Source organism: Dasypus novemcinctus, chromosome 24 (genome assembly GCF_030445035.2).
Source record: "Dasypus novemcinctus isolate mDasNov1 chromosome 24, mDasNov1.1.hap2, whole genome shotgun sequence".
NCBI classification, from domain to species: Eukaryota; Metazoa; Chordata; class Mammalia; order Cingulata; family Dasypodidae; genus Dasypus; species Dasypus novemcinctus.
Window position 1 is genome coordinate 37532736 of NC_080696.1, and position 18549 is coordinate 37551284.

The window sequence follows — 18549 nt, forward strand, 5'->3', positions numbered from 1 at the left end:
GAATCCCAGGATTGGTGAAGATAGCCTTCTTTGTTGATTTTAGAGATAATCAACTGATTGTAGATGCAATCAACTAATTATAGATGTACCTCCCATCTGTGAAATACCCACACAGTAACAAGCAGGCCAATACTTGACTGAACAACTGGATACCATAATGTAGCCAAGTTGACACATGAAATTACTGTTACAATTATTAAGAACAAGATACATCAATTTCTCCCTTAACATTTAAGTGTAATGAGAGACCAGGGAAAGTGCTATGGGAAATTGGAAGAGAAAGATATTATTTCACCTAACGGTTATGGAACAAGAAGTTGATGATACTTGAGTTGAACCTTGAAATTTGGAGAGGATTCAGCTTTGCAGAAATAGGAGAAATTGGTATGGGAACTGGAAAGTTCGAGTCACAAATAATAAATAAGGAAAAGTGGCCGTAAGTATGATCCTTAAAGCAGTTAAAAGCACAGCTAAGTGGTAGATACAGGATCTGGATTACAAAACATTAAGATTAAATTCAGTATCCAATCAGAATACATTTTTCAATTACAAGTCTGCTAACAAAGCAGTGAGGGGTCAGACAGATTCTTGTGGAGGCAGCAGGGTAGAGGTAATATCTTGCAAGTGTATTCAGACTAAATCTTAAAATAATCCATTGGGTGTTAATATACTCCTTCTCTGGAATATTTTTAATTTAAACAATTTTCAAGATTGATTAAAGCTAGGAATTTTGCACTTCTTCTGTTTCTCCAAATTTGCCTATGTAGGCAGTTATTTTTCATTTCTAGTTTTGGCCAGAATGTGGGAGTTTTAAGGGTAGAAGTAGTGCAAGATCACTCTTTAAAATATCTGTTCTGTAACTACTGTGTTATATAACATCATGTCATTGAAAAAAAAAATCTCAAATATATGTGCAGATGTTTTCATGGATTTATTCTAAGATCAGATTATTGTCTTTTAGGTTGTACCCTTGTAAATAAAATAATGGTATATAGTATATCCTGTATACTGCTTTGCATTGGTTCATATTTCTAGTGTCGAGTTATTGTTCATTCACATCTTCTAGAAACTAATTCTCTCGGATTGGGATTAAATTTGGCATATGTGCTTTTTCTCATTCCAGTTTCTAGAGCTCTTGCCTCCTTTGCCTGCCACAATTAAAAGTGCACAATTTAACAATTGACAAATTTTCAGGTGGATATCATTTGTTGATATAAATAATCCATCCCTTTAAAATGTAATGTTTGGGGACCAGATGTAGCTCAAGCAGCTGAGCACCTGCTTCCCAGATGGGAGGTCCCAGGTTTGGTTCATAGTACCTCCTAAAAATAAACCAAAACAAACAACAAGTAAACAAATGAAAAAACCAACTCAGGGGAACTGATGTGGCTCAGTGGTTGAGCACCAGCTTCCCACATACAAGGTCCCAGGTTCTCCCCAGTCCTGGTACCTTAAATTAAAAAAAAAAAAAAATTAATGGTTTAACTTTTGTTAATTCTAGTTTTTTTCTTCATGACATATAAGTGATACTCTAGTGAGGGGATGAGTCAAGATTCCAGGAAAATTAGAGATGTTACTGTATTTCCCAATAGTAGGGTCACAGGAAATATAACATTTTAAGGTAAATAAAGGTTTTCAGTGGGTACTTCAATACTGATTTGATTGTAATTTCAGAGTTTTATGGGATTTTTAAAAATATTTTTTAGAAGTATATTTTGGGAATTGGCTGTAGCTCAAGTGATTGAGCTCCCATCTACCATATGGGGACTGGGTTCAGTTCCCGGGGTGATAGTGGGCATCCTTGCCTCGTCTCTGATTTCAATGGGAAAGTTTTTTAGTACAGTGTTAGCTATGGGTTTTTCATGTATGGCCTTTATCATGTTGAGAAAATTTCCTTCAATTCCTATCTTTTGGAGTGTTTTTATCAAGAAAGGATGCTTAATTTTGTCAGATGTCTTTTCTGCATCAATCAGTAGGATCACATGACTTTTCTTCTTTGATTTATGAATGTGGTATATATGCTGACTCATTTTTTTGTGTTGAACCACCCTAACATGCCTAGTATAAAACCCACCTGATCATGATGAATACTTCTTTTAATGTGTTGTTGGATTCGAATAGCAAGTATTTTGTTGAGGATTTTTGCATTTGTATTCATTAGGGAAATGGGTTTGCAATTTTCTTTTTTTATAATATCTTTACTTGGCTTTGGTATTAGGGTGATATTGGCTCCATGGAATTAGTTTGATAGCATTCCTTCTTGTTCAATTTTTTGGAAGAATTTGAGTAAGATTGATATTAAATCTTCTTTGAATGCTTCATGGAACTCACCTGTGAAACTATGCTTTTCATTTTGGTTAGTGTTGATAACTGATTCAGTCTCTTTACTTGTGATTGGTCTGTTGAGGTCTTCTATTTCTTCTATGGTCAATGTAGGTTGTTTGTATGTTCCCAGGAATTTTTCCATTTCATCTACATTGTGTAGTTTGTTGGGGTACAGTTGTTCATAATCCTCTGATGATCTTTTATTTCTGTGGGTTTGTAGTAACATCCCCATTTTCATTTTTTATTTTATTTATTTGCTTCTTCTCTTTTCCTTTTTTGTCAGTCTAGCTAAGAGCTTGTCAATTTTGTTTATCTTCTCAGAGCCAACATTTGCTTTTGTTGATTCTCTCTATTGTTTTCTCTCAGTTTCGTTTTTTCTGGTCTGATCTTTGTTATTTCATTCCTTCTACTTGATTTGGAAATAGTTTGCTGCTCTTTTTCTAGTTTCTCTAGCGATTTAGTTAGCTCATTGATTTTAGTTCTCTTTTTTAATGTTAGCATTGAGGACTATAAATTTCCCTTTCAGTACTGCCTTTGCTGCATCCCATAGGTTCTGATGTATTGTGTTCTCATTTTCATTCATCTTGAGATATTTATTGATTTCTCTCACAATTTCTTCTTTGACCCACTAATTATTTAAGACTGTGTTGTTTAATTTTAATGTATTTATGAATTTTCCCATTTTCTGTCCTTCATTTCCAACTTTATTCCATTATGACCAGAGAAATGCTTTGTATAATTTTAAACTTGTTAAATTTATTGAGATCTGTTTTGTGACTCAGCATATGGTCTGTCCTGGAGAAAGATTCATGAGCACTTGAGAAAAATGAATATGCTGTTCTTTTGGGTTGCAATGTTCTATATATGTCTATTAAGTTTAGTCCATTTATCATGTTATTCAAGCTCTTTCTTTATTGATCCTCTGCCCAGGTGTTCTCTCCAATGCTGAGAATTGTGTATTGAAGTCTCTAACTATTATTGTAGAGATATCTATGTCTCCCTTCAGTTATGCCAGTGTTTGCCTCATGTATCTTGTGGTATCCTGGTTAGAAGCATATATGTTTATGATTGTTGTTTCTTCCTGGTGAATTGCCCCTTTTATTAATATATAATATCCTTCCTTGTCTCTAATAACAGTTTTGCTTTTAATGTCTGTTTCATCTGATGTAAGTATTGCTACTCCAGCCTTTTTTTTTTTGGTTGCTGTATGCATGGAATATCTTTTTCTAGCCTTTAAGTTTCAATCTATTGGTGTCCTTGTATCTAAGGTGAGTCTCTTGTAGACAGCATATAGATGGCTCATATTTTCTTATCTGTTCAGCCAGTCTCTGTCTTTTGATTGGGGAGTTTACTCCTTTAACATCCAATGTTACTACAGAACAGTTGTTTCTTATTTCACCCATTTTTGACCTTTAGTTTATCTGTCATATTTTATTTTCACCACTCCTTTTACTCTCTTCCAAGCTTTCTCTTCTATCTTTTCTTTTCAGACTGTAGCACCTCTTTAGTATTTCTTGTCAAACTGGTCTCTTGGTTACAAGCTCTTGATTTCTGTTTATTTGTGACTATTCTGAACTCGCACTTATTTTTGAAAGACAGTCTTCCCAGATAAAAGGTTCTGGGTTGGCAGTTTTTCTTTTGCAGTATCTTAAATTTATCACACCACTCTCTTCTTGCCTCCATGGTTTCTGATGAGAAATCAGCACTCAGTCTTATTGGGTATCCCTTATACATTATACATTGCTTTCCTCTTGCTCTTCTCAGAGTCTTTGGCATTTGACATTCTGATTAGTATGTGTCTCGGAGTTGATGTATTTAGATTTATTTGGATAGGAGTACTTTGGGCTTCCCAGACAACCAATATCTATGTCCTTCAGTAGGGTTGGGAAACTTTCTACCATTATTTCTTCAAATATTCCTTCTGCCCCTTTTCCCTTTTTTTCTCCTCTGGGACATCATGATGCATACGTTTACACATCTTCTGCTGTCATTTAGTTCCCTGAGACCCTGTTCAACTTTTTCATTCTTTTCTTCATCTCATCTTTTCTGTGTTCTCTTTCAGAGGCCATATCTTCTAGCTCACTGATCCTTTCTTCTACCTCCTCAAATCTGCTACTATATGACTCCATTGTATTTTTTATTTCTTTTCTTGCACCTTTCATTCCTCTAAGAGCTACTATTTTTCAGTGTATTCTTTCAGATTCTTCTTTGTTGTCACCCAGTGTCATCTTAATATGCTCAATCTCTTTAACCATCTCATTGAATTTATTATGGAGCTGTTTGAACATCTATGAATAGTTGTCTCAACTCCTTTTTGTCATCCAAGGCTTATTTTGTCCCTTTCATTGGGCCATATCTTCCTGTTTCTTGGTATGGATTGCAATTTTTTTTGTTGATGTCTTGGCATCTAACTTACTAGATGTATTTATTTATTCTGGATGCTGTTTCTCTTTTTAGTTTAGGGCTTTCTTGCCCTTTCTCCCTTGCTGGTTGTGTGGTGGGAACCAACAATTTAGTTGATACTGTAATCTTTGTAGGCTGAATCTTCCCATGTTCTCCACTGCCATGTGTAATAGTCCAAGTTGTGCAGGCCAGAACCATCTGTAGTTGCCTGGAGAGATTGATGAAGATTTCCACCCCTTCCTCCCCTGCCTGGGATGGGGATGGAGCTGTATGTGTGGACAACAATCTGTGTCATGTGGGTCCAAAATAACTGCAGGTGCCCAGGGAGACTGATACAGCACTATCCCCTCCTCCCTTGTCAGGGATAGCGATGGACCCTCTGGAGTGACCAACATTCTAATCTGTGATAGCAAAGTGCACCTGCAGTTGACCTGAAATGCTGACCCTTCTGTCCTTTAGGGGGTGGGGATGGAACCAGAGGCATCCAATAGTTCAGTCCTTGTAGGCCAAAAGTACCTGCCATTGAGGAAACACCAGCCCCGTCCTAATCTGTTGGGAGATAGGGGTGAATCCACAGGCATCCAGCAGTCCAGTTTTTTCAGGCAAAAAGTACCTGCCATTGCCCAGAGAGGCTAAAGAAACAGCAGTCCCCTCCTACCCTATTAGGGAGTGGGGATATTTCCACAGGCACCAAACAATCCAGTCCATGCAGGCAGAAAGTACCTGCCTTTGCTCAGAATGGCTGAGGAAACAAACCTTGCCTCCTAGCCTATTGGGGACAGGGATGGGAACTCCAGGTATCTGAATATTCAGTCCGTGTGGGTCAAAAACACCTGCAGGTACCCCAAGAAGCAAGGGCAACACCATCCCCCTCTTGTCCTATCAGGGTTGGGGGTGGAGCCACAAGTGCCCAATAGTCAATTTTGTGCAGGCTAAAAATGCCTGCAGTTGCCCATATAGGCTCAGGAAACAGCAGCCCTCTCCTGTCCTATGTGGTAAGGGTGGGGGTGGAGATTGAGTTGATGGTGCTCAGTGAACCAGTACGTGTAGGCCAAAAGCATCTGTAGTTGCCCAGAGGGGCCAAAGAAACACCACCTTCATTCCTATCCTGCTTTGGGCAGGAATGTGGCCACATGGGCGCTCAACAATCTATAGTCAGTGTTGGCCAAAATTACTACAGTTGCCCAGATAGTCTGATGCAGGTCCCTACAGCTTCTTCCCTGCTGGAGATGGGGCTGGAGTCCAGGTTAGGACAGAAATCTGACCTGGGTGGAAAGAAGCCAGTCCCTACCATCACTGTGATCTTCAGCCAGCCCCACTTCCCCTTATGCCAGGAGCAGAGTTAAAATGGAGGCTACCTGTTTCTTTCCAACTTGGACAGGTTCAAACTTTAGCTGTTCTTAGGATTATACTTTAGCCAGCCATATTTACTAATCAGTAGCTGAAGTAAGTCGGTGGCCAACCATCTCTTCCTTCCCTCATTTTTGAGAAATAGAGCTTACAACTCCAGCCATGGTTTTGACCTGAGGCGGCTTGTGCCGCCAGTGCCAGCTTGTGGCTCTGCAGTGTGGAATGCTCTATTTACGCAATATCTCTGTAGATGGGCAGTCTCCTTCCATCTTTTAAAGGTGTTGCAGGATGCTCTTCTGGTCTCCTGGGCCCCCTGAGCAGGTGCTCCAGATAGCTCTGGGTGATTACTAACTGGCATGTAGGCTGAGCTGACTCTTAGAGCCCCTTACTCAAATGTCATCTTGCCGCTCCTTCCATCTCTGGCTCCTTTTATTCAAACTTCATGATATTCCACCATGTTCTTGTGTGTATCAGTATTTTGTTTCTTTTTGTTTCTAAGATGTATTCCATTTTATGTATATACCACAATTTCTATATCTCTTTTCCTGTTGAAGGACGTCTGAGTTGTTTCCCAATTCAAGGCTATTAAGAGTAAAGCTGCTGTAAATATTCTTATTGTGGACATGTTTGCATTTCTCCTGGTTAAATACGTAAGAGTAGAATTGCTGGGTCATAGAGTGAATGTTTAACTTTATTAGAAACTTCAAGTTTCCCAAAGTGTTTGTATCATTTGATCCTCCTACCTGCAGTGCATGAAAGTTGTTTCCCATTCTTGCCAACACGGTATTGTCAGAGTTTTATTGTTTTGTTTTGTTTTTTTGTTGGTTAAGTTTCATCAACTTTTTCTCTTCTCTTTCCCTCCCGCCCCACCCCACCCTCCTTGTTTGCTCTCTCTGTCCACTCACTGTGTGTTCTTCTGTGTCCACTTGCACCCTCGGTAGTACTGGGAAACTGCATCTCTTTTGTTGCATCATCTTGCTGTGTCAGCTGTGTGTGTGTGTGGTACCACTCCTGGGCAGGCTGCACTTTTTTCACGCAGGGCAGCTCTCCTTGCAGGGCACACTCCTTGTGCATGGGGCACAGTACTCCTTGTGCACAGCAGCGCTGTGTGTGGGCCAGCTCACCACACAGGTCAGGAGGCCCTGAGTATCGAACCTTGGACCCTCCCATATGGTAGACAGATGCTTTATCAGTTGAGCCGTGTCCGCTTCCCTGTCACAGGTTTTAATTTGCATTTCTCTCTTGACTAATGATAAGTACCTTTTTCTATTACATGCTGGTTATTTGGAGAATTTTTTTATAATGTGTCTTTTTAAGTCTTTTGTCCATTTTACAATTAGGTTCTTTTTATTATTGATTTATAAGAGTTCTTTATGCTTTTTTGGATCATTGATTTTAGACCTTTATTTTGTGATAGCATTTAAAGCTTTAAATTTCCAACTAAGCATTAATTTTGCTTTATCCCACAAATTTTGACATGTGTTTTCATTATCATTCAGTTCAAAATATTTTCTAATGTCCCTGTCGTTTCTTTGATTCATGGGTTATAAGGAAGTATGTTTAATTTCCAAATATGTAGGGGTTTTTCAGATGCCTTTCTCGTTTTTGTTTCTAATTCAATTCACTGCTATCAGGAAAACATTCTATTTATCATTTCAGTCAGTTGAAATATTTTGAAACTTATTGCCAAACATATCATCAGTCTTGTATGCTTGAAAAGAATGTATATGCTGCCATTGTTGAGTTAGTGTTCTATAAATGTAAGGTTGGTTGATAGTGTTGTTACGGTCTCCTGTATCCTAATGGATTTTCTATCAATTCAGTTCTGTCAGTTATGTGAAGTATATTGAATCCTTCAGCTATAAATATGTCTTCTTCTTCATACAATTTTCAGTTTTCACTTACTGTATTTTAAAGCTCTTTATTAATGTGGTCATATGTATGGTCTTACATTTACTTGATAAATTGACCCCTATTATAACATGTCATTCTGTATTTCTGGAAATATCCCTTGTCCTGAATTCTACTTTTTCCATATATTAATAAAGTCATTCCAGCCTTATTGTGATTAGTGTTTGTAGGGTATATCTTCTTCCATCCTTTTACTTTCAGTCTGTCCTTTCTTTGCATTTAAAGTGAGTTTCTTGGGAAGCTGACTTGGCCCAATGGATAAGGTGTCCGCCTACCACATGGGAGGTCCGTGTTTCAAACCCCGGGCCTCCTGACCCCTGTGATGAGCTGGCCCACGTGCAGTACTGATGCGCACAAGGAGTGCCATGCCATGCAGGGGTGGCCCCCGTGTAGGGGAGCCCCACACGCAAGGAGTGTGCCCCGTAAGGAGAGCCACCTAGTGCAAAAGAAAGTACAGCCTGCCCAAGAATGATGCCACACACACGGAGAGCTGACACAACAAGATGACGCAACAAAAAGAAACACAGATTCCTGGTGCCACGGATAAGAATAGAAGTGGTCACAGAAGAACACACAGGGAAACGGACTTGGCCCAGTGGTTAGGGCGTCTGTCTACCACATGGGAGGTCCGTGGTTCAAACCCCGGGCCTCCTTGACCCGTGTGGAGCTGGCCCATGCGCAGTGCTGATGCGCACAAGGAGTGCCGTGCCACGCAGGGCTGTCCCCCATGTAGGGGAGTTTCTTGTATAGAGCATATTCTTGGGTACTACTATTTTTATCCAGTCTTGTAATTTCTATTTTTTAAACTGGAGTATTTAATCCATTTACATTTTTTGGTCATTTTTTAAAATACTGAAGTATAGCATACATGCATGACCATACATAAACAGTAAATATATGATAAAAATTGTGAACTTAAATAGCCAATGAGGGAAGTGGACTTGGATCAATGGATAGGGTGTCCACTACCACATGGGAGGTCCGCAGTTCAAACCCCGGGCCTCCTTGATCCATGTGGAGCTGACCCATGTGCAGTGCTGATGCACGTAAAGGAGTGCCATGCCATGCAGGGGTGTCCTCCACAAAGGGGAGCCCCATGCGCAAGGAGTGCGCCCCGTAAGGAGAACTGCCCAGCATGAAAGAAAGTACAGCCTGCCCAAGAATGGTGCCACACACACAGAGACCTGACACAGCAAGATGATGCAACAAAAAGAAACACAGATTTTCCTGGTGCCACTGATAAGGATAGAAGCAGTCACAGAAGGATACACAGCGAATGGACACAGAGAGCAGACAACTGGGGGGGGGCGGGGGAAGAGGAGGGAAATAAAAAGTAAATCTTTTAAAAAAAAACACACACAAAACCAATAAATAACTTCATATAGGGCTCTCATACATCACCCACCACCAATACCTTGCATTTACTCCATTTACATTTAATGTTATTACTGATATGGTTAGGCTTATGTACCACCTTGCTATTTTTTTCTTATTTTTCCCAGTTTCCTTTGGTTCCTTCTTTCCTGTTTTCTTTTGGGTTAATAGGGTAATTTTAATTTCTCTATTTTTATATATTTTATTGTTATGTTTTTGTTTGGGGGAACAGAAGAGAGACCTGAACACATTATAATTAATTGAGGAAACTAAGCAAATAGAAGTCATTACTTCCTATTATAAAGTACTTTTATACCTTTGTTGAGATGTAATCCACATACCATACAGTCTACCCAATGAAAGTATATTATTTTGACTTTAGTTATACCACTTTAATTTTTTTAGTAGTTGCTCTAAATCCAGCAACCTTAATTTAGCACTATCTACTTTGAAATATTATACTATTTCTTATATAATATAAGAAGCTCATAATAGTATAATTCCATTTACCTCATTTCAGCTTTTTGTGCTTTCATTGTCATTTTATTTCTACATGTTATAAATTCCGTGCTACCTTATTATTCTTTTTAAGCAATCAATAGATTTTTTTTAATTAAAAAAATATCTTTTATATTTACTCTTATTATTACTATTCCCAGTTCTTTTCATTTATTTCCACAGATAGGGCTTTCTGTGTCTGCTGCAGTGAATTCTCTCAGCTTTTATTGGAAAGCATTTTTATTTTACCTTCAGGTTTTTGGATTTTTTAAAAAGATTTATTTACTTATTTATTTCCCCACCCCCACCCCCTTCCTCCCATCCTACTGTTTTTGCTGTCTGTGTTGTCTTCTCTTCTCATTTTCTCTCCTCTAGGATTCACTGGGATTCAATCCTGGAGACCTCTGATAGGGAGGGAGTTTCCCTGTCAGTTGTGCCATCTCAGTTCCTGGTTTCTGCTCTGCTTCACCTTGACTCTCCCTTATCCCTCTTTTAATGCATCATCATCTTTGACTCTCCCTTATCCCTCTTTTAATGCATCATCATCTTGCTGCATTACTCATTTGCACGAGGCACTGACTCACCACTCAGGCACTCACAGGGCACTCGTGCAGGCACTGGCTCACCACATGGGCACTCGCACGATCACTGGCTTGTTGGGCAGGCATGCTTTCTCTTCTTCTTTTTTCATCAGGAGGCCCCAGAGATCAAACCCAGGTCCTCCCATATGGTAGACAGAAGCTCTAACACTTGAGCCACATCTGCTTCCCTTACCTTCAGTTTTGAAGGCTATTTTCACCAGAAATGGAATTGTAGGTTGATAGATTTATTCTTTCTTTCTGTTAGCAATTTCTTTCAACAGTGTCATTCCACTGTTGGTTTCCGTTGTTGTTGTTTTTTATGATGTGAGGCATTATTTTTGTTTATCTCAATGAAATGTTTGTCTTTTCTCTGGCCTTAAAATTTTTTTCTCATGGGGAGGTAAGAATGGTCAACCACCACACCAGGGAATCCAGAGTGTCTACAACTGCAAGTAGGAGAATTGCGTCCATCAGCCATGTGGGATCTAAGCCCCCTCTCAATTTAGAGGTGGAGTGGACATCACTATCCCAGGGTCCACAATATGGAGGAATAAAATATGGATTGGAGTGGACTTGCTGGTATCCTAGTATAGGACTGTTGTGACTCTAGCAATGGAAGAAATTGTATCACTGATATGGAGACGGGGGCCACAGGAGTTTCTGAGCGCTGGGAGAGGGAGGAAGAGGCGTGATCTGAGGCATTTTCGGGACTTCGAGTTATCCTGAATGATATTGCAGGGACAGATGCAGAATGTTGTTTATCCTGCCATAACCCACTAGATGGACAGGGGGAAGAGTGTGGACTACAATGTAAACTATGGTCCATGTGGTGTGGCAGTGCTCCAGGATGCACTCACCAAATGCAATGAATGTGCCTCACTGATGAAAGGGTATATTGATGTGGGAGGAGCGGGAGGGCGGGGTGAGGAGTGGGGTATATGCGAACCCCTTATGTTTTTTAACTTAACATTTTGTGTGATCTATTTATCTTTTAAAAAGACAAACTTTTTTTTAAATTTTTTTCTCAATTTTGTTTTTTTTAACATTTTGACTATGATTGCTAGGTGTGATTGCTTTTATACTAATCCTGCTTGGTGTTTGCTGAGCTTCTTGGATCTGTAGTTAATGCCCTTTTATCAACTGGGGGACATTTCTTGGATTTATAAATGTTTCTTAGGCTGCTTTCCTTTCTACATTACTTCAGGGACTTAAATTACACATATATTTAACCTTTTTCATCCTATGGCTATCTGGTGCGCCAATTCTTTTTTTTTTTTTTTAATCTTTTTTCTCTATGCTACAGCTTAGATAACTTTGATTGACCTGCCTTTGAATTCAGTGATTTTTCCGCTGTGCTTTAATCCCATCCAATGAAATTTTCGTTTCAGTTATTCTAGAATTTCCATTTGGTTCTTTTTTAGTTTTTCCATTTCTCTGCTGAGAATTTCCATCTCTTTACTCATTTTGCTATCTTTTCATATAAATTATTTAATACTTTATTTGAGGGGTTTGTCAAATGATCCTTTATTAAAATATTTTCCTTTGTAGTTCTTAAGTAGTTGGGTGATCCACTGCACCACTGTTGGTGTCATATACTGTAATGAAGATGGTAGCTGTTAACTTTGCAGTTCACAGATTGGGCAGTCTTCATAGAGTTCTGGGTAAGATGGGTACTGCATCTGTTGGGCAATTTTGATAATCTCATCAAAGGTTTTATTTCAGCTGTGTTTAATGTTTTTCTGCTTCTTTCTGTCTCTGGTTGATTCATTGAAGGTGTTGACGATCGGGGCAGAGGCAGAAGGAATTGATTGCCTCAGTCTGGGCCTGTGTGTTCCGAATGGTCATTTTCACTGTAATCCTTCAACCCTTCCAGGTGCCAGTTGCCTTGGCGAAATCATAATCAGTCTTTCTTGGAAACAGACCCAAGGTGCCAATCTTGAGGCCAGAGTAGATGTGGCACTGACTTCCTTAGCAGTATACCTCAGGAGCACACCTTTGATCTTATTGGAGTTGAATTCGGGTGGCTTGGTGGGGGTAGTTGGTGTTGGATGAACCCAGATACAAGATGACCAAGAAAAGTTGAACCTTGGCCTCTGATGAACTAAAACCTCTTTAATACATCTTTAATAACTGTTTTAAAGTGTTTGTTAAACTGCAATATTGGATCATCAGTGTGTCTTTTTTATAGACATTTTTCTCTGGATTATAGGCCACATTTTCCTGCTTTGCAGTGATTTTAAAAAATCATTTGTAGTGATTTTTTATTTTGGGTGATACATGGTAGAATCTCTGGATTCTTTTTTCTTTCTCTAAATTGTGTTGTTTTGTTCTGGAAGATCACTTTGATCCTGTGGAAGCTTTTTAAAAAAGATACTACCTTTAGAGAAAAAGAAATATTTACGTTTGAAATAAATTTATATTGTATCTAGAGTATTATGGGTGGGGATATATGTGAAATAAGATTGGTCTTGTACTAAAACTGAGAGATTTGTACATGAGGTTCATTATATTGTTTTCTCTGTTTTCCCTTAAGGATTTTCATAAAACAATTTTTTTCTTTTTACTTACAATAAAAAATTTTTAAATTATTTTTACACTCAGAATTTTGCAGATACAATTGAAACATTTTTGCTTTGTTATTTTCATTTTCTAGAATGGTTGCTGAGTGGAGGTTGTCTCGAGGTGTTGAAGAACAAACACAAGCTTTCTTTGAAGGCTTTAATGAAATTCTTCCCCAGCAATATTTGCAATACTTTGATGCAAAGGAATTGGAGGTAACAAGTTTTTCTTCATTCCCCTGCAGCATGCTGGTAAATAGTCTTCAGTTGTCTGCTTTCAGCTCACTTTACTATCTTTCTAGTGGTTGTAGTATTAAATGCTGACAATGTGTTTTTGAAGCAATCCCCAGTGGTTAAAAATCTCTAATTTATCCAACAATAAGAAAATGTTTGAAAGTATTACTATAAGGTTTTCTCTACAGTAAGTCACATTTTTCCATTAATAATTCATGTATATGTGAACTCCACACATGGAAACTCACCTCCTTGAGTAAAATAGATAAAATTCTTGATGCACAATTTACAAATGGAAGCTTCCTGAGTAATTTGTTGTTTTTAAAGATTTATTTATTTATTTATTTCTCTCCCCTCCCCCCCCACCCCGGTTGTCTGTTCTCTGTTTTTTTGCTGCATCTTCTTTGTCCGCTTCTGTTGTCAGCAGCACGGGAATCTGTTTCTTTTTGTTGCGTCATCTTGTTGTGTCAGCTCTCCGTGTGTGCAGCGCCATTCCTGGGCAGGCTGCACTTTCTTTAGCTCTGGGCGGCTCTCCTTATGGGGCGCACTTCTTGCGCGTGGGGCTCCCCTATGCGGGGGACACCCTTGCATGGCAAGTGGCATGGCACTCCTTGCGCGCATCAGCACTGCACATGGGTCAAGGAGGCCTGGGGTTTGAACCGCGTTCCTCCCATGTGGTAGACAGATGCCCTAACCACTGGGCCAAGTCCGCTGCCAGTAATTTGTTTTTGAAAGCTATGTTTAATATTGGTATTTCCTTATCTACATCTAGCATTTTTATATAGGTTGTAGAATTACTTTAAAATACTTTAAAATATTTCCTTATCTACATCTAGCATTTTTATATAGGTTGTAGAATTACTTTAAAATAGACAATTTTGCTTTTTCATCCTTAAGGTTCTTTTATGTGGAATGCAAGAGATTGATTTGAATGACTGGCAAAGACATGCCATCTACCGTCATTACACTAGGATGAGCAAACAAATCATGTGGTTTTGGCAGGTTTGTCTTTTAATTTATTTCTATTGGCAGACACCATGTTTTCAGAATTTGCCTACCGCATAAGGAACTTAATCACAGAACAGAATGCACCAGTGTGTGCAGGTCCCTCAGTCTATCCTGTAGTTTATTATAAATGAATACAGATTATGACAGGGTCCTTTTACCTCGCCAGATAAGCAACACACACCTTATACCTATGCCCAGAATATAAAGCAGCTAAGATTCACCTTCATTTGATCTAAATGTTTTTAGAATTGTATAGTCTAAAGTATTGTTTTTATCATTCACATCTCATTATGAATCAAGTAATGTTCAAAAGACAAAACCTAGAGACCTGGTTTGGAATCATAATGGTAGCTTTATAATATCTACTCTACGTGTAAAGTAACTCATATAAGAAACTCAAAGATGAACTGAGCTTTTTTAACAAGTAGGATTAGCATTTTAAAACTATTGTCAGTAGTACAATAGGGTAAAACTTCTTTACCCAAAAAATATTTGGCTGACACAAAATAGTTGTGCTGTAGGGTAGAATGCATCCTCCAGAAACCTAATGTTTTGATCAGAGTGGTAAGTGGTAAATGCCGTGTAATTCTGGTCATGCATGGCTACAACAAAACCTAAATGGTAGTGAGAGAAGGAAGTTATTGGAGTATATTTGGATTAGCATTCTATGAGCTTGATTGTAATTCTTCATAAAACTAAAAAGTCTGTGCTAAGTCAAGTTGTGTGCCCTATGTCAATAAATAAATGTCCTGTTGGAACAGGAGATCAGGGCGAGCGGCAGGAGGCAGACTGGGCTGCCCTGAAGAACTGATCTTGCAATTATATGAGTTAGGGGACTCTGGGTCTTCTTTTTCTATTTGCCTATAAAGATGTGGTCCTAAGATTTATACAGGGGAAGGTTGGTGGGTCTTTAATAAATATGGACATGTTCCTCCATCCACTGTGTTGGGTGTAGTCATTATTGAGTGCAGCTGACACCAGGGGTTCATTTAAGATTTAAAATGATCATTTATCTTGTTTAGTATGCTAAACATAACGTATTACCTACATATCTCTTAAAATGTGCTTTTAACAGTTTGTTAAAGAAATCGATAATGAGAAGAGAATGAGACTTCTGCAGTTTGTAACTGGAACCTGCCGATTGCCCGTTGGAGGATTTGCTGATTTAATGGGTACGTATACAGGATCATCTTTCCCATATAGAAACATGTTTATCACACTACTGTTACATAAATGTGTATGCAATTTATCAGGGTGACGAAGACAAGTATAAACCATTTTCTTAACTATTCACAGTTCACCTGGGTTTGTGTAAACTTTAAACCACTTTGTAATCCCTACCTCTAAAAATTTTGCACCCTGAGGCTGGGTTCCACATTTCAACTCAGTGTCATAGCAGTCCTCTGAATGTAAATCTCTTTGCTTATTCAGTCATTCAACAAGCATTTTAATGTTGCCTGAGAGCCAGAAACTATTGGTGTGTCATACTGTATTTTTATAATATATTTACCACTCTTTCCTATTCCACTGAGGACTCACTGAGATACAGATTCATGCCATTATCATCTTTTTCTTTCTGATACCTAACACATTGCCTGTTACATAGGAGTAACATGGTAGCTTAAATCACATGTTATATTGAAATGAAAGACCATGTAAATACTTATTTTGTGACTAAATAAAAAATTAAGGAAATTCAAGTATTTCTTTAGCACTAACATGGTGCTAAGTACCATAAGAGGAAGGCTTAGGGAAGCCTGTAGACCTCTTGGGGACTCAAATTCTTAAGTTATCAGATGACAGTACCTGTCATTCAAATTGGGTATAACAGAGAATAAATGTGGGAAACGGACTTTGGCCCAGTGGTTAGGGCGTCCGTCTACCATATGGGGGGTCCGCGGTTCAAACCCCGGGCCTCCTTGACCCGTGTGGAGCTGGCCATGCGCAGCGCTGATGCGCGCAAGGGGAGTGCCCTGCTACACAGGGGTGTCCCCCGCGTGGGGAAGCCCCACGCGCAAGGAGTGCGCCCGTGAGGAAAGCCGCCCAGCGTGAAAAGAAAGAGCAGCCTGCCCAGGAATGGCGCTGCCCACACTTCCCGTGCCGCTGACGACAACAGAAGTGGACAAAGAAACAAGACGCAGCAAATAGACACCAAGAACAGACAACCAGGGGAGGGGGGGGAATTAAATAAATAAATAAATCTTTAAAAAAAAAAAAAAAAAACAGAGAATAAATGTAATAATTCAAATAAAGGAAAGATCACTGTGGCTAGAATAGTCAGGGAAGGGGACTTAAAGAAAGTGGGATTTCATTCAGGCCTATACATATTTACAGTGAGTATTCAAAGCAAGGAGAATATCAGAAATAAAGGTACTAAGGGTGTATTAGTCAGCCAAAGGGATGCTGATACAAAATACCAGAAATCGGTTGGTTTTTATAATGGGTGTTTATTTGGGGTGGGAGCTTACAGATACCAGGCCATAAAGCATAGTTACTTCCCTCACCAAAGTCTATTTCCACATGTTGGAGCAAGATGTCTGCTGACATCTGTGAGGGTTCAGGCTCCCTGGCTTCCTCTGGGCTCAGGTCCTCTTGTTTTCTCCACAAGGTCAGCTGTAGACTATGAACCTCTCTAGACTTTGCCTCTCTCCACAGAGTCAGCTGTGACTATCAGGTGAATGGCTCTGTCTCTCTCCCTGGGGTTTCTGCCATGTCTAAGGAGCCATCTCTGTTCCTCTGTGTTCTTCTCCTGGCTCAGGTCCTCTCTTCCTGGGGCTTGCTTCTCTTTCCTCTGTGAGCTTAATTCCTGGGGCTCCAGCTTAAGATTTGCACATAAAACACCAACATCAAAACTCCAAAATCAAAAACCCTCAACTCTGTCCTTTGCGATGCCTTTTATTTGTGAGTCCCCACCCACCAAGGGGCAGGGACTCAGTCCCCTAATGACGTGGCCCAATCAAAGCCCCAATTATAACTCAGTCACCCCCACATACAGACCAGATCACAAACATAATCCAATATCTATTTTTAGAATTCATAACCGTATCCAACTGCTACAAAAGGGAAGCAGATATGGCTCAAGCGATTGGGCTCCTGCCTACCACATGGGAGGTCTGTGGTTCAGTTCCCAGTGCCTCCTAAAGAAGACAGCAAGCTGGTACAATAGGCAGGTGCAGCAAGCTGACAACAAGATGACGCAACAAGAGACACGAGGGGAAAAAAAGAGAGCGACACAAGAGGAAAAACATGAGAGACACCAAAAATGCAGGGAGCAGAGGTTCCCGGTGCCTCCTAAATAGGACGAACAGGACACAGTGAGCTGGTGCAACAAGATGATGCAACAGGAGACATGAGGAAAAACATAATGAGAGACAACAAAGCGGGGAAGGGAGGTGGCTTAAGAAATTAGGCAATTCCCTCCCACATCAGAGGACCTGGGTTTGGTTTCTGGTGACTCCAAAAAGAAACAAGGAAGACGAACAGACACGGCAGGTGCAAACAACAAGGGAGTAGAGAAAGATAAATAATTTTTTTTTAAATGGTACTAAGGCATCCTGATGGGATCCTTTGCATAGCTGAAGCAGGTCAGAATTAGAGAACTGAGCACATTCATTTTGGATGCAGAAAGTGGAACCAATATAACAACGACTTTAAATGGCAGACCAAAAGAATTTGGACATTAGCTGAGGGTATTAGAAAGAATAGACATTTTTTTAACTAAGGGAGTAAGTAACTTGTTGAAGCTGCATTTTAGGAAACTGATAGCAAAGTTTAGGATAGATTAGAAGATGGGAGAGCCTAAAGATAAGGATTTATTGCAGCAATGATCAGAACCTGATCTTAGGAAATGGAAATGAAAATAAAAGAAGTGATAAATACTAGGGAAGTTCCAAAGGTAGAAACAGACATAGGTCTTGATTCGAAGATGAGGTATAAAGGAGGAGTGTTGAAGATGACTCCCAAGACAAGAGAAATAGAGAAATTATAAAAGAGAACATGGTTTAGAGATATTAGGAAAGGATGATGAGTAGTCAGAACCACTGAATTAAAAGTGAGTTTTCACACAACCAAGTAGAAAATCCAAGGGCAGGTGTAAAAGTGTTACTAAAGTATGAATTAGAAGTAAGAGAAAGGGGGAAATTGAGTCATCAATGTTGTGGCATTTGAAGTTGTGAAAATGAGTGATCTTAAACAGAAATAGAATATAGAGAAGAGTAGAGAGACGGTACTTAGAAACATCTGTATTTAGCAGAAAGATAGAATTTGCCTGGAGGCAGAACTTAATAGAGAAGCCATAGAATGAAGAG

The 18549-nt window shown here is 39.3% G+C and overlaps 1 protein-coding gene across 2 annotated transcripts in view; it reads left to right on the plus strand.

The window, feature by feature from the left end:
• The window catches only part of ITCH (itchy E3 ubiquitin protein ligase), a 184379-nt gene that overhangs the window by 152558 nt on the left and 13272 nt on the right, over positions 1-18549 (plus strand). For both annotated transcript variants that reach the window (XM_004454806.4, XM_004454807.5), the window contains exons 21-23: positions 13096-13216; positions 14132-14236; positions 15318-15414. In XM_004454806.4, the coding sequence (XP_004454863.1) occupies positions 13096-13216; positions 14132-14236; positions 15318-15414 (323 nt within the window). The remainder of the gene's footprint in view (positions 1-13095; positions 13217-14131; positions 14237-15317; positions 15415-18549) is intronic.